Source organism: Zosterops lateralis (genome assembly GCF_965231275.1).
Source record: "Zosterops lateralis genome assembly, chromosome: 3".
Classification (NCBI taxonomy): domain Eukaryota; kingdom Metazoa; phylum Chordata; class Aves; order Passeriformes; family Zosteropidae; genus Zosterops; species Zosterops lateralis.
In genome coordinates this window covers 24,326,152-24,341,439 of record NC_139764.1, presented here as the reverse complement: position 1 = coordinate 24,341,439, position 15,288 = coordinate 24,326,152, and the positions used below count along the sequence as shown (strand labels likewise).

General features: G+C 36.6%; 1 protein-coding gene across 1 annotated transcript in view; it reads left to right on the top strand.

Annotated features, from left to right (window-relative positions):
* The window catches only part of HAAO (3-hydroxyanthranilate 3,4-dioxygenase), a 29,268-nt gene extending 14,426 nt beyond the window's left edge, over positions 1–14,842 (top strand). Inside the window, exons 6-10 of the mRNA XM_083856239.1 lie at positions 278–321; positions 11,457–11,602; positions 12,702–12,770; positions 13,910–13,992; positions 14,722–14,842. Coding sequence (XP_083712365.1) covers positions 278–321; positions 11,457–11,602; positions 12,702–12,770; positions 13,910–13,992; positions 14,722–14,800 — 421 coding nt within the window. The 3' untranslated portion in view covers positions 14,801–14,842. The remainder of the gene's footprint in view (positions 1–277; positions 322–11,456; positions 11,603–12,701; positions 12,771–13,909; positions 13,993–14,721) is intronic.
* The last annotated feature ends 446 nt before the right edge of the window (positions 14,843–15,288 follow it).

The window sequence follows — 15,288 nt, the reverse complement described above, 5'->3', positions numbered from 1 at the left end:
CTACTTTCTAGGAAACATGTGAATCTCATTAACTAATCAGTTTGTTAAATGGTTACTAAAGGTGAACAAGGGAAGGGTTTAGTGACATTAATCTTGTAGGACTTCCAGACAAATCCTCTGTCAGTAAAATAGGTACAGTTTGCATACGTGTGATAGTAGCTGAGGATTTGGCACATCCATTATCAGCACAAAATTTACTGGCCAATACTACTGCCTAGTCTTTGTTAACCTACAGAACATGACTTTTTTACTTCTGTTTAAATGTTCATTATTCCAGGTTTTTCAATTCAAGGCAATATAAAACTGGAAAACCAAACCCAGGTAATGCAAAATTATTTCAGAATTAGAACAATTGCTGATTGAAGAGCAATGATTCTCACCACACAAAATAAGTATCTGCTTTTCTTTCTGACTGTTTAAATTAAACTTACTTTGGGAAGTAATTCCTTTCATTCCCCCAACCACAAGGAAATTCCATATACATGATTACCAACAGCATCTTGTTTGGTTATGTGTTGCCATCATAACCACCTATCAGCTAACTATTCTAGTGTGAAATGCTGGTATCTCTAGCCTTCCATGCCTTTCAAGTCTTACACTAACAAAATTTCACTTCTGACAGCCCATAATGAGATTTTTGCAAGTAGAATGAATGCACTTTATACCTACTTGTACTCCTTTACCTATAACTATACACTGTGATCTACTCTTGGGAAGCCTAGAGGAAACCAGATGATTTTAGTTCCCATAGGGTCTGATCTGGTTAACATGCTGTCCATGTAATATTTCCATGCTGTCTTGCCACATTTTTTGTTTTGTCTCTGTTGTGGATAATGACTGCAAATTCTCCACTGGAACAGATACTCAGTTGCAACTCCATTTAAATCTGTTGGAAAGAGACATAGAACAGAGAAAGTGACTTCTAGAAAGCAAAAGTTATTAGTTTTAGTTTTAGGAGTCAGATCTCTCAAACACAATGGTTGCTTTCTGCACAGCAACAAAAGCTTCAGTTGCAAGGATATTGCAACAGCACCTTCAGTGGGAAATTTGTTTTGCTGAAATCTTACAATCCTGCTGGCCCACGGCTTTACAAGAGCACCTAGCATGTGCATGATCCATTGCTATTGATTGTCAGAAACTGTGCCCAAAATACCACACCTATGTCTGAATTATGTACAAAAGACCACACTATACAACCATTTCTGCATCTTCAGGAACAGGCTCTATAGACTATTTGGAAGTGCTTTAGTTAGGTGCAGCCTGGTCAGTTCTTCTGCAAGAACTACCCGGAAAGTCTCCATGGCATTACCAAGTTCTTAACTGACACATGGAAAAGCATCATAAGAACAGCAGAAGCTGCCTGTATAATCTCCAGGAGAGCCTGAGATTCCTTCTTGGAGAGTTCCTACACCAGTTAGCCAAACACTAAGCAGTTAAGTCAATCCCACTGCTCAGCTAGGTTTGTTCTTTCAAATCGCTCTGCTGTCTCATCTGTGCTGGCAACCAACTGAGGGACATCCTGCACCAACCAAGAAATGTATGTATGGCTCAGGCGCACTGCACCCAGCTATGCTACTCTTGACCTCATGACCAACTTGAATGTCATCCTCCAGTCACACTCAAAACTTGAATTCCATAGCTCTTGTCACAAGAGAAATTTTAGTTTCCCCTCTCTAAAAGGTTTTTGGACCCAGCTGTCCTTAATCTCCACACCAATTCCTAAATATCTTAAGATGATTGTCATGAATTACTCTAAGAGAGACAAAAATGTTTCCAGTGAAACGTTATTTCCACATCTATCCCATTTCTCAGCTTGATAATCACCACAAAAAAGTCACTGTCTGCCATCTCAATCCATAACAGAACAAAGCTCTTACTCAAATCCTAAAATTGTATTAAGCTGGTTTTTGCATGAACATCAAAGTTCTTAAAAATAGTTAACTAAAACATTGACACCAACATGAAGTTAAGAGAAAAATCTCCTCTATGAGATAGTATAAAGCCCTTGCAATTAGAAAATGATAAAGCAGTCAGAAACCCTGCCTGAAAACTGTGCTGCTGAACTAGCTTTAGGCATTGGTTCTTTGACTGACTGGGGAATGTGATTCTCAGGGAAAGGATCCATGTTTCTTATAAATAAAATGAGGTTGTCCCCAAGATCTTACTTTTATTTCTATGCACTATCAAAATCTGTTTTAGTCTGAGCATGTCACTTATGTTAGGGTCTTGGTGGTTTGGTTTTTTTGATTTTTTTTTTGCATGGAATGTGTGAGGGCTCAGTAGCACACATACTGCCTCACTGTGTGTTCATACAGTGTTCCACAGAGGAAATATAATTTCAGATGAAGCCTCTAGATGCTGCTGTAATAAAAAAAATACCATATCACACATAGTACCCTTGTTCGATACAGTGATTTCCAATAAGCATCCCTCACCAGGCTAAGAGTTTAAATGTCAGGAACAAATTAATAATATCAGGGGAGAAACAAAATAATATAAAAAAATTATATTGTTAATATTTTTGCAGAAGATTAGACCTAAAGAACAAACCTGACAATCAATCAGAAGCTACAATATATCCTGACACCTTTTTTTTTAAACAACTAATTCTGAGAAACTGTTATTGATAAATCCAGTACAGAAGCTCTTTTCTTGTAATTTACCTGACAGATTTTCAGCCTGGGGAACAGCTCCCTTTTTCCAATTTTCAGATTTTGTGGAAATAACTAACCCAGCATCTCTGTGAAATCTTATGCATGAGGAAAATATGCCACATTTTTAGTTTATGGCTTCTGTAACTGTGAGACTGACAGAATAAAAACAAAAAAAATCAAACAATTTGACTGAGATAGAAGTAAGCTGGTAATATGTTCACTCTGAAGGCATACCCATCTGATATAAAAATAGTGCTTTGGATTTATTCCCTCTGCAGATCTCTCTTCTTTTTTGTTTTTTCTTCTAAGAAGCGGAGTTCAGCAACCAGCATGACATTTGTAACGTATAACAAGCTACCACCAGTTGCCATGATGTTTCACTCAATACATAACATCATTTGAGCTGGCTTATGCAGAGGATGGAGTTTCAGCCTTTTTTTTTAGTTTCTTTTCTGAAAATCCAGAATCACCTCAATTTAAAAGTGCCAGCTGAAGCACTCTCAGGTTCCTCTCTACATAAGCCTGAACTAGTGCCTCACCTTCCTACAGAGAAATGGAATAAAATTGAGGAAAAAACATCTTCAAAGAAATCCTTGATTGCAGCTCACTCATAGAGGAAAGCTGTAAATGGAATCAATCAAGCTCCAATTGCTTTTGAAAAAACAACTCCTAAGTCCAGATCTTTTCTTGATTTATTTATGGTTTCTGGTTTAGCCAATAGCAGGGAAAGTCCTTCTGAAAGGAGAAGGGTAAAAATATATTGAAAGCAATCAGAATTTATGAATACACAGCATAAGAGGGACTCAAATACCATCAGGACAAATATAATCAGAAATATATATTGCATGCAATCCTTACTTAAGGCATCCTCCCTGGAACTGTTTTGTGTTTTATTACTAGACTCTTTTGTTTCCATGTGTGGAAATAAAGTCTGAGAATACTCTCCCCCTTTTTTTATCAAAAAGAGTGAATATATTTAGGATATAGGCTATATGAGGAGCTCTCAAGACAGGTTGATTTGGGCTACTTTTCGTATTTTTTAACATGAGGAATCATAGTTATCAAAACAAGCCTATTTCAGTTGAATCAGCCTGAGAGCATTATACCAATGTATCTATTTCATCCCACTTTTCTTGTCACAAGGACAAGAGACAGTTCAGACAGAAAAACCTTGGTTCTAATAAACAATGATGATTAAATATTCTTTGCAGAAGTAACCAGAAGCTCAAAAGCTTTTCCTGTCATGCCTAAAATAATCCAGATTTCCTTTAGGAGTAATTTAATGGGGAAAACACTGCAAGAATTTTTTTTTTCCTAAATCAGGTGAAAATGAACCTCATGGACATTAATGGTATGGGTAGAATGTCAGGTTCTTGTTTCTCCAAACTAATCTACTTGTAATTATCAATGAAACTTTATTTCCCAAACAAGCTTTATTGTGAGTGAACATATAGATATAGAATAGAAAAAACAGTGCTGTAGTAATTTCTTAGCAAAACTTTCATTGATTTTTTGATGTATCTAGGGTGATTTACAGTCTAGATTAAGGATCTCGTTAGTGTAGTTAGAATACAGTGCAGTTTTATGTTTGTGTTTTAGAGCAAACAAAACCTAAGGAATTGAATGAGCATGAAAAATTAGGTATTTTCTTCAGTCAGTGAAGCAGGGCTTGCCATAGAGCCAAGGCCTCCTCTCTAAATGTTTTGTGGTCTCAGCAGTGCTGTTAAACAAGTTAGAAGAGTAAGCTCAGCACTATAAAAATCGGCTTTTGTAATGGTCATCCTCTGTAGCTAATCCAGTGAACTTCCATAGACAATATTTGCTGCTCAATCTTGTTTCACTGATACATAAAAACAAGCAGATCTTTATTCTTCTAATTTTTTTTCCCTTTCAGTTAACTGGCTAGTGGGCAGTGTTAATTCAATTAAAACTACTTCAGAAAACTAAAAACATGAAGTAAGAAATTCTATCTGCGTTTGCACTAGGGCAAATACAGGGCCATGCTTTTGAACTTAAAATAACTTTATAAATATTTGTGACTTTCTGCTTTAAGTACATTGAAATAGTTCTAAAAATACTGTATCTGTGGGATCTTTTTTTCAAAAAAGAATGCTAATTTTGAACATGTTTTATTTACTATGTATCTGCTTAGAAAATTGACTATTTGATTCTCTTTACTCTCATCTTGAAGGACTTCCAACACACCTAATGGATCATTCCTTCTATTCTATAACATGGTGCTTCTTTCTGCTCTAAGTACTTGTGTTTAAAAGAAACAGTGTATGAGCATTTAGATATTAAGGACTATCCAATTAAGGACTAACCAATACAGAGACTTAATAATTTTAAACTGTCTAGACTCATCAAAATTGTACAATTCCCCAAACCACCATCTCTGTAACTTTTATCAACAACGTGAATCTTCTCCTTTTCTGTATCATCCTCATTGCTCTCCTCTGGCAAAAATATCCTTATAAACACACTATTCATCTATAGCCTGTCATATGTAGATCCTTTAAGTAACTTCCAAATCATGTTTATATCTCTCCTGAAACTGCATCTAAACTGCAAAGGATATGTAGATGGAAGAAAAGGGTAGAGCCATAATATAACCCTTCAATTCTTATAAGTATGGTAACTCTCACTGGTTTCATCTATTTCTCCTCCTCTCATATTGAAATGCTTTCTACTTTACACCAGGTCCTAATGAATACAGAGCTCGTAATGAAAATTAACTACTCAGACACACCAACCTAAGCCAGCAATATTTAATGAAGAAATAAAGTAGGATTACAACATCTGGAGTAGAGCTGCTATAATTTTCCATATGAAAACTTCTACCAAGTTTTTTTTAATTCCAAACTACAATGTATCATCCAAGGCCCAGGATTGCAGGCTGTGCATTCTCTGAAGCCAAAAGGTTCATTAGGCTCCCAGAGCCTAGAGCCGCTAAAAGCAACACCAAAAAACTCCCCAAGAAAATCTTCAGGAAGAAATCTGCTTCTCCCACAATATTCTCAAGTGAGCCTCCTCATAGAGGGGCAGAACAAAGTGGAGGCTGTGAGAGTTTTCCTAATGCTTCACCATGTGAACCAAGCCACTACTGACCTATACATACCTATAGTGCCTAATATACATATTAAATCTATCAGAGAAATAAAAAGAAATGCCCTACAGAGCTGTTTTCCTTTCTGTTCAGACTTCTGTGGGGAAAAAAAAATAATAAGAGTTATAAAGCTCAACAGTTTCACAGCAGGTATACCCTCTGTAATAAAGTAGCTTCTTTCTTCCTTATATTCTTAAATGCTCCCCAGAGAGCAACATCTGAAACAGAAAACTCACTAATGGAGTTCGTCTGACATTTTCACTAGTGTTTCTAAGGCTATCTAGCGGTAATAGCTCACACATGCTGTAAAAATCCTTGTCTCACCAATAGAGTGAGGTCTCAACTCTTGTTATAACAAAATATCCTATTCCTATTCTATGGAAACTGAAGTTACAAACAAAGAGGATTAATGAAATGCCCTGAGTTATAAAAGGCAGATTCAGAAACAGAATTAAGATTCTTTATTTTAGGATTGGATAAATGGACAGCATTTCTCAATACAGTCTGTCATTTTTAATTACAATAACCAAGTTAGATCATGAAAAACCTTTAAAAGGAATTATGGCCTAAATAGTGACCTTTTTTGGTTTGATTTATTCCTTTCCTCCTGGGTGATGATATCTCCTTTTGAAAAAGCTATATTTCTTTATTACAAAAATATTTTTCAGAGCTTTCCTCATCAAACTTCTTTGTTTCAATTAGGAAAAAAAAGGTTGTTCAGTTTCCAACATAGATTTAATGACACAAAGAAGAATGTGCCTAGAAATAATTACACGGACAAGTCATAAATTAGCAGTCATGCCAATTCTCAGGGTGTGCTACAAAAAAAAATAAAATACAGTTAGACAGGGAAATGTATGATTGCACTGAGTGCTGTATTTTCAACTAAATGCTTCTGCATCTGTATTCCACAACAGGAAAATGAACCAACAAACCCTCAAAGTAATCACTCTCAGTGCTTTTACTCTGGATTTTTATATGGCCTGGGCCAAATACTTATTCTTTCAAATCCAGATGTCTGAAATTATGTACCTCATTTCACCAATTTTATTTGCAGCGGTATTAAAATCCTACTAGTTTCATTGACATTTCTGTTATCTTGGAGAATAAAACAGACTCTCTCTTAGAAATTAGGTAGGGACATATGGGAAAAACATCCTAGGGAATGTATTATTGCTGGCATTGGCAATTAAATGTGAAAAGCTGCAAAACTCTATCATTGGAATTATTCATTATGCTAAAGTATTGAAGACATGGAAATTATGATTGGAAAGTGTACAGAAATAAATAATTTTAAAATAATTAATGAGCTCTTTGTCCCTTTTACACTCAAAGGATGAAAAAAATAAAAAGAGGATTCAATCACTCCACTTTGAATGATGTCTTCTGCTGTTGTAGAGGGAGACACAATTTGTACTGGACTGTGTCACATCTTTGCATGGAGGTGGGGCCACAGCACGTAAGGACAGACATGTAGGGCAGCACAGCACCTCAGGATGGAGGGATAATTAGTGAGAATAGATGGGGATTTAAAGATTTGAACCTTGTTCCATCTATAATGTAATATCTACAAGTGAAGGGTGACACGTCACTGAAAGATACAGTTTGTCATAAAGCCAACATGCCATCAGTTGACCTTATTTTGATATATATCAAATGCTTTATTACTCTTTTCCTTTTAACAAATCTTAAAGAAATGAGAGCTATGGGAAGAGCTTGGGGATAGTAGGGGCTCAAGAGAAGGGGGAGGGAAGGGAGGGCATCCATGTAACATGAGTTAAACAAATACAGCCACATATACCTAGAAGGTCAGTATCAATCATCTTTACCTGTTCTCTTTACTGCATCAGAAGCACAGTACTCCAGCAAGCTCAAACTCTTCTTTAGATAGTCTCTGTTGAGGCTCTATTTACCTATACATTCAACTTGCTCTTTTTTGGCAAACTGTTCTCTCCTTCTTTGCCCAGTTTAATTTTCTCAGTCTCAGTACAGTTCAGTGCTGTTTAACTGAAGTCAACTTCCTCTAAAACCTGTGATTTCCTTTTTTAAATATTTACAAACCAATTTGGTAAACACAACATATTTTTCAGCTTAATATGTCATCACATTGTAATTAAAACCTGAAAAAAATGTATAATCCCATAAAGAGCACATTGCTGTGATATAAATTTTTAATAGTAATGATCTGCAGAAATGGACTTTAGTATTGAACCTTTAAATGGATGTCTGAAATGTAAGAAAATATTAGATTTGATGCTCCACTTAGTGTTATATTACTTGGAAAAATCTACACAAGACTATTAGCTGTCTAGCTTAGAAGTGCCATTTTCTTGCATTTTGCTGGTGTATTTTTACCTTTGCCATCATTAAACATGTTGTCTCCTTGTCTCACAGTATTGCTAGAACAGAACTCCAGAAATACAGGCTTGCACTTCCTCAGATACTGTTGAAAGCAAATGTACAGGCTAAACAGAAATATATGCAACAATATCTAAATATAAGCCATTAGCCTGATTAGAAATAATCAGTTCCTTTAGAAGCACCAGGCTTCAACTCCAAGCTGTGTGGAACTGTAAGAGATTGGATCCTCTTCACTGTAGCTAGTTAGCTCAAGTTCAAAAGTATTAGGACACCTACAGCTTTTATTATCATGCAAGGGATCAGCATCAGGGTTAAATAAGGACTCAGTCAAGAAGTCTATTGATAATGTCACACATCTGTCATGTACCTCATCATCACAGTGCTCTCTCATTTGTTCTGCAGTAACAGAGAATCAAATCACCATACTGGGTCACACTAAAAGGTTAATTCCATGCAGGCACAGTTTTCAAAGGCCATTATGCTGTCACTGGGCAAGTGCCATTAACATCAAAAATAGCATTAAGCCAAAACCCCATCACAGTCTAGGGCCTGCTGATAAGACAAGTGTCAAAATAAAGATCTTAAACTGAGAAACTTAAAGTCTAAATAAAGAAAAGTCCACGTGAACTTGGAAGTAAATTAAACTGTTAGATGGTGGCTGTTTATCACAAGCAAGAAAGGACAGTGCACCACAGTAAGTGCAGGATGTAGTACACTTTACACTGGCCCTGAGTAGGCACAGGCCACTCTGCTGTTGTCCCATGTGTGTGTTGTCCCAGTTGAGCAGGGCAACTGGAGTCAGAGATCAGCAGAAAGAAGAAAATAACAAAATTATGTTTATGAAGAATAACAGACAGAACTTAAACTACAAACTTATTGTTAGATTTGTGATGCTTCTTGTTCAAAATGTAAACAAGTACTTTGCTTGCTTTTTTACCCCAAATTCCTTGCAACTCATGGGGAACATTCAAGTTCTCCTTGCCTAAAACACCACGGTGCCCCCCTTGAGAGTCAGATTTTTGCTCTTCATTCTCCAGCATATAATATCTGAAATTACTTGTCAGCTTGATGCTGGAATTCTTAAACTGTGGAGAAGAAATATTCCCCAAATTGAGCAAGATACTCACAGCATCTCAGTATCTGTTGGTATTTCAGTATTTGTCTCTTATCCTACCAGGTTCCATATGCTTTTTTGTTTTTTGAAGGCAAACAAACAAGCAAACAAAAAATTGATCACCAAAAATCTACATACCTCTCTCAACTAGGACATGCATTTTACTAGAAAGCACCACCAATGGGTAACTTCCTTCTATTCCAAAACTACAAGAAACTTTTCTGAATTCAAATGATGAGTTTTATTCTGAAAACAAAATAAAACAAAAAGAACTGGTAAAGATTTCAGCTATTAATAGAACAAAATATTTCAATGTCTTTTGGAATAACAGTTGCACTTAGTAACTTCTTGTAAATTTTCTGATATATATTTTCTTTTCTTTTCCTCCTCTGCTGTGCATGAACACATATCATAATATTTTAGACTTTTTTTTATATCAGTCCCTAGTCAAAAAAGCAATTTTCCACTGCAGCCTCATTTGCACATATCCATAATTTAAGGACAAAGTGTGTATGTGTTCCTAATTACCTCCAAAGGATGTTTGATGAACCTGTGAAAATTAAGGGAAAAAAACCCAACCAGGCATATTGCAGTGAGAAAAATGAAGCACCAAAACTAAATCACCAAACATCTTAACATTGCATTTTAGTGTTATCAGACAATAAAATACAGAACATTCAAGACTAGATCTTGTTAATGCTTACAAGTTCAGAATAAAATAAATCTAATGTAAAGACTTTTTTTTTTTTTTCCTTTGGTGCTGCTTAGTTTCTCTGGAGGAGTTTGCTTTTCAAAAAAAGTTGGTTTTAATATTTGAGTTAAATAATGTAAAAGTAGGAAGCTTTTTTTTTTAACAACAAAAAAAGTCTGAAGAAAAAAGCTTTAAAAAAAAATTCTCCAGATTACTTTCAGAATTTCCTAAAAGAGGCATTGCCAAGAGAAATTATTTTAAAAAAAATAATTATTTTAATATCACAACATTACAGCATGGATGAGGTTGGAAGGGATCACAGTGGGTTATTAGGTCGAGCCTCCCAATACAATGGAGAAGAAATCTGAATAGCAAAATTTTGTTTCTACAACAAAAGGGGTAGGATTCCACCCAGATTATCTGGAGATGGGTATACTCTGCGCATACTGGGATCCCATGAACAGCAACAGCACCTTCAGTACACTGCTATCCCTTGCAGGCACTGACCCTCTCACATATTGTTCAAAGACTGTGTACGAAATGGTCTTTAACGAAAAACTGAAGTGATAAGTTCAAAACAATGCAGGGCAGTGAAATTCAGCATTAGAACACAACCAAAAGAATATTGCATAATGAATACACTAATACTTTAAAAAGAGCTTGTTCTATTGCTAGCACCAAGACTGAGATTTGGCCGTGAGTTGTTTACCACAATACATTTGGGAACAAACCATCCAGGGAGTTTTTCCAGCATCTGGTTGGCATTACTGCTTGAAATTACTCAAAGGGTGTTCCCCCATGACATCTCAGAACAAACTGCTTAGAATCACCAAGGCAATTGCTCTGTCTCTGTACTTCACTGTGAGCTGGTAAATAACTAAAGCTCATTTCATATACCAGCAACATGCAGCATATGAAGCTTGAATTTTGCCAGCTATAGTGGCACTGCAATTAGTCCTCCAGCTATTTTAAATCAAATAATTTAGGAAGGAGAGCTACTGGAAATTAACTTCAGCCACAGCTCCAGGAACACCACAAAAAATGCATTGTATTAAATTTTAGGTTGCACTAATCTGTTTGGTTTGCTGTGGCCAGTGTATTTAAAAACAGGGGACACACAGGGGAGTAGAAACTTAGTGGAGAAGAAACATAAAAGCCAGTACTATGTGAGAGATATAGAATAAGCTTATTCATTTGGCCCAAACAAAGGTGCAGAGATGATACATCATATTTTACCAGTGCAAAAGCTGGTCTGAAAGAGAATGAGGACTATGCCAGGAAGAACTAGGTAGTGTATTGCATACTATTTCAATACACAGTTCTGACAACATCTTTGAAGTCACTCCATAAAGATGCACAAATAACATATGCATCTTCCAACCTCAAAAAGTCCTGATAATGACCATAGCACTGCTTACTGTCACAACTGACTTTTGACTAGATACTGTCTGTAAATTGATCTCTCAATTAAAATTTTTGCAATGACCAAGGGAAGCAAGTATCACTGATAGCCCTCTGCTTTGCTTACAGATGAACTCCTGAAAGAAACACCTTTCCCACTGAATTCCACTTCTGTTATGGAGCCATTTTCCTTCTCAAGCTGGTTAAATGATCATCGTGGTGAAATAAAACAGAAGAAATCCTTGAGTATGTTTGGAGATAACTTTGAAACAGAGGTGAGGGGGTATAATTTCTGTAAAAACAGAGATATTTATAAAGGCACAGATAATTGGTGCCTACCATTCAGACTGAGTGAATCCAGGCCTGGGAGCAATATATAGTCAGCAGACAAAGTTATGCATCCCAACAGAAGTACCTGTCTTTAGTCCATTGATTTTACTAGCTTATGGCAGGGGCTTTCTGGCTTATTACTTCCATTTACAGAATCAACCTAAACTTTATTTCTGTTCATTTCCTTTGGGATTAAAACAGCTCCTTCATTGCTCTATCCCGCTCCTCATATTTCCCAAATCAGAAGCATTAGTGTGATGCAAATACTACTCGAGTGTGTTCAGCTTCTTTATGTATTTGAGCAGCATTCATGGTCCAAGTCTAATCTGGGCGTGTAAACACACCTTTTTTCTCTCCCCCTTCATTTACATAAAGTGGAAACAAGGAAAACTGGACACCAACCAGAGAGCCTGGGCTGCCCTAAAACATTCCACTTCACAGTTTAGTCAAACACAGTCTAGTTTGGGTGTTAAATGAAGCTGTCAACATTTGATATCTGTGCTGTATGTGTGATGTTTACAAAACATATCTTCTCCAGAATTACTTGGAGTCACACTCCAAAGAATCCAATACAGTTGACAGCAAAGTGACAGAGTGTGGGAATGTCAGGAAGAACACCGAGGGAGCAAAAAATGAGAAAGATGAAGTCCCGTCTGCAGCATTTTTAATGTTAATGAAATAAACTTTTCTACTTCAACAGGCTCTTGACAGGGCCCAGGGTTCATGAGGAGGAAGTGCCTGTTCCAAGAACAGAAGCAGGAAGCATATAGATGCAAAACTGAGAGTGGGAGGAGGCAGAAGGAATAGATAAGCGAGGATGCAGAGGAGCATAAGGAGTGGCAGGTGTGACCAGCTCCCTTTTTATCAGCAGGAATCAATATGAGAATACCAAACAGTGTGAATTTTAATGTCGGTAAAAATAATGTCATCTTCTATGAATATTCTCCTGTAAAAATAGAGTGTTTTAAATGCTGTTGGAAGATGTATACGGACACTTTGGTCACTTGGATGAGGCCATTACTTTTTTTTTTTTTTCTTATATAGGTTATAGCTTACGGACCAGGAACAACTGAAAAAAGCAAAAAGAATTCAGATATCTGGATATGGCAGCTGGTATGTGGCAATTCACACTTGTTAAGTTATGAGTTCATGTTTAAGTTCGGACTAAATAGTAGTAAAGCCTTCTAGCAACAGAAACTGGAATGATTCCCTTCCTTCTCATAGAAAAGATCACCAATAGGCACCACCTTTCAGCTTTAAACTGTAATGAAAAATAACTGTAAAGTGCTGCCACAAAAAAATAGCCTCTTTTTCCTCATCATGTAGGTTGATGACAGTGATACTGGCTCCTGTCCTTGTTGGGAATTTTAATGCACCCTACCTAGGCTATATCCTGTAAATATATCAGAATGCCTCCAAGCAATAAAGCAACATCTCCTCTTAGTTCTGCCTTGAAACATTTGTCCTCATCCTGAAGTCAAACTGGAATCAAGTAGAATAAGCTAATAAAAATGTCTGAAAACTTCTTTATACTAAATCAGAATCGTAGGTGATCCAGATGTCCTTCATTCAGCTTGCTTCTAGAATGTGTTTGCAACCCAAAGAAAAAGAAAATCTAATTTTTACTTACACAAGTCAGGCTAGCTTGGGAGGCAGATATTTGTATTAGTTCCTCTTCTGTTGAAATTCACAGGGACTACCAAATACTAATTAAAGACATCATAATCTTGAAAGACATTTGTTTACGCTGCAGCTTACATCAACCTGTAGAATCAAGACCTTTTGGCTGGCAAGAACCTGGCTCCCCTGCTTGACAAGATAATAACTTGTCTATTCCAATATGGAGCAACTCAGCAATTTCAGTCAGCCCCCTGCTGACTTGTGCACTTCTCTTAAAGACTTAAAGCACTATGAGGAACCAGAAAAGTAAAAGAAGAGCTTAAACCACTCCAGAAGATTCTCTCAGTAATTTCTGGAGCTGTACCAACTTGTAGGCTGCTAGGTTAGATTGGTGGCAGTGTACCCCAAGAATCAGGCAATGGGTTGCTGCTTTATGATAGGAAAAAATTAACAATGAAACATATTTTTACTGATGCTAATAGTGTTAGACAAGATCAACTGAATATTTAGCTAGACCTCATGAAACAGAACAGTCTGAGGTGTTCATTCAGTAGGAAAGTTTTCTGTACATGCAGCATTTTCTTTCTGCTGGGAACAGAACATGGAAAATTAAAAGCCTTCTTTCCCTTCAGGAGGGCACATCAACTGTTGCCATGGATGGTAAAACCCTGACTCTCTCTGCTGGTGACAGCCTGCTTGTCCCTGCCCAGTCTGCGTGAGTAGAGATGAACAGTAGTGATTCAGTACCTTATTCCCCAGCTTCCAGCAACATAAGTTCTGTGTATTCAATCCACACCATGTTGGGCACCACTGGTGCAGAAACACAGCATCTGTGAATGCAGGATTTGCAATACCCTCTGTTATTTCTTGGGGCAAAAGTGTTTTCAGGAGGAAAAGCCAGACATTCGTTCTAGTTCACCTCTTATGATAAAAGCTGGAGAAAATAAAAAAAATAAAAAATAAAAAAATTAAAAAAAAAAAAAAAAAAAAAAAATAAAAAAAAAAAAAAAAATAAAAAAAAAAAAAAAAAAAAAAAAAAAAAAAAAAGAGAGAGAGAGAGAGAAGCACTACCAAGAAAATGCAGCATGCAAAAGACCTTGTGTAAAGATATATGGCCTGAATCCTCCCGCTGGCATTCAAGGAAAATGCTTGAAGCATCAGACCAGGCTTAATCAACACCAATGCAGGAAGATTTGGGGTTCAGGCTAAGAACACAGCTCTCTTCCTGGAGTAAGATGCATACAGCTGCTTCATAACCTTGACACATTTGATACATATAAAGGAAAATAGCTTCCAGAGACAATGGAAAAGAAAATGCAAGGCATGGCTAAAGCTGATAAAGTGCCCACTCCTCCTTTTCAATATCATCAATGTTTAATTTGTTGCTTCAAGTGTGTGGTTCCCCTCTGCACACATTGCATCATGTCTCTTTCCATTCTTCCAGGTACTGCTGGAAAAGAGCAGAAGAATGTGTTGCTCTCTGCATCTCTCAGGATCCAAAACGCAAGCAGCCTTATAAATAACTCCTGTGTCAGTTGGCTTTGATGATAACCATGTTTTAACCTACCTATCTTAATTATATTTTACTCAAAATGCCTGGAAATTTGAATTCTCTAACACAATGATTAAGTGGAGTCAAGTGCTGTGCCAAATTAAAACTTTTTCCCCAAATAGTTAAAGTTTTAGCAAAATTTATAATCAGTATTTTTTTTTAAGATCTAGTGTTTAGTTTGATTTTATCTGAAAGGAAATTACCACAAGTAGCAGGATTACTTATCTAATTACACATGATACTATCTAGAAGAAATTAGAAGCTTTTGAAACTAAGTCTCTGCCACAAGATGTAGAAAAGGAGATGGGACAGACACTTAGATAACAGTTTTTCTTTCTTTGTGTCAGATTTGTCATTTGTAATAAGTTAGTACAAGGCTACCTATCCAGCCCAGTTTCCAGCAGGGAAGTTTTAATTGGCAGTAGTTCAGAGATCCTCTGAGATCTTTGGCCAAAAGTT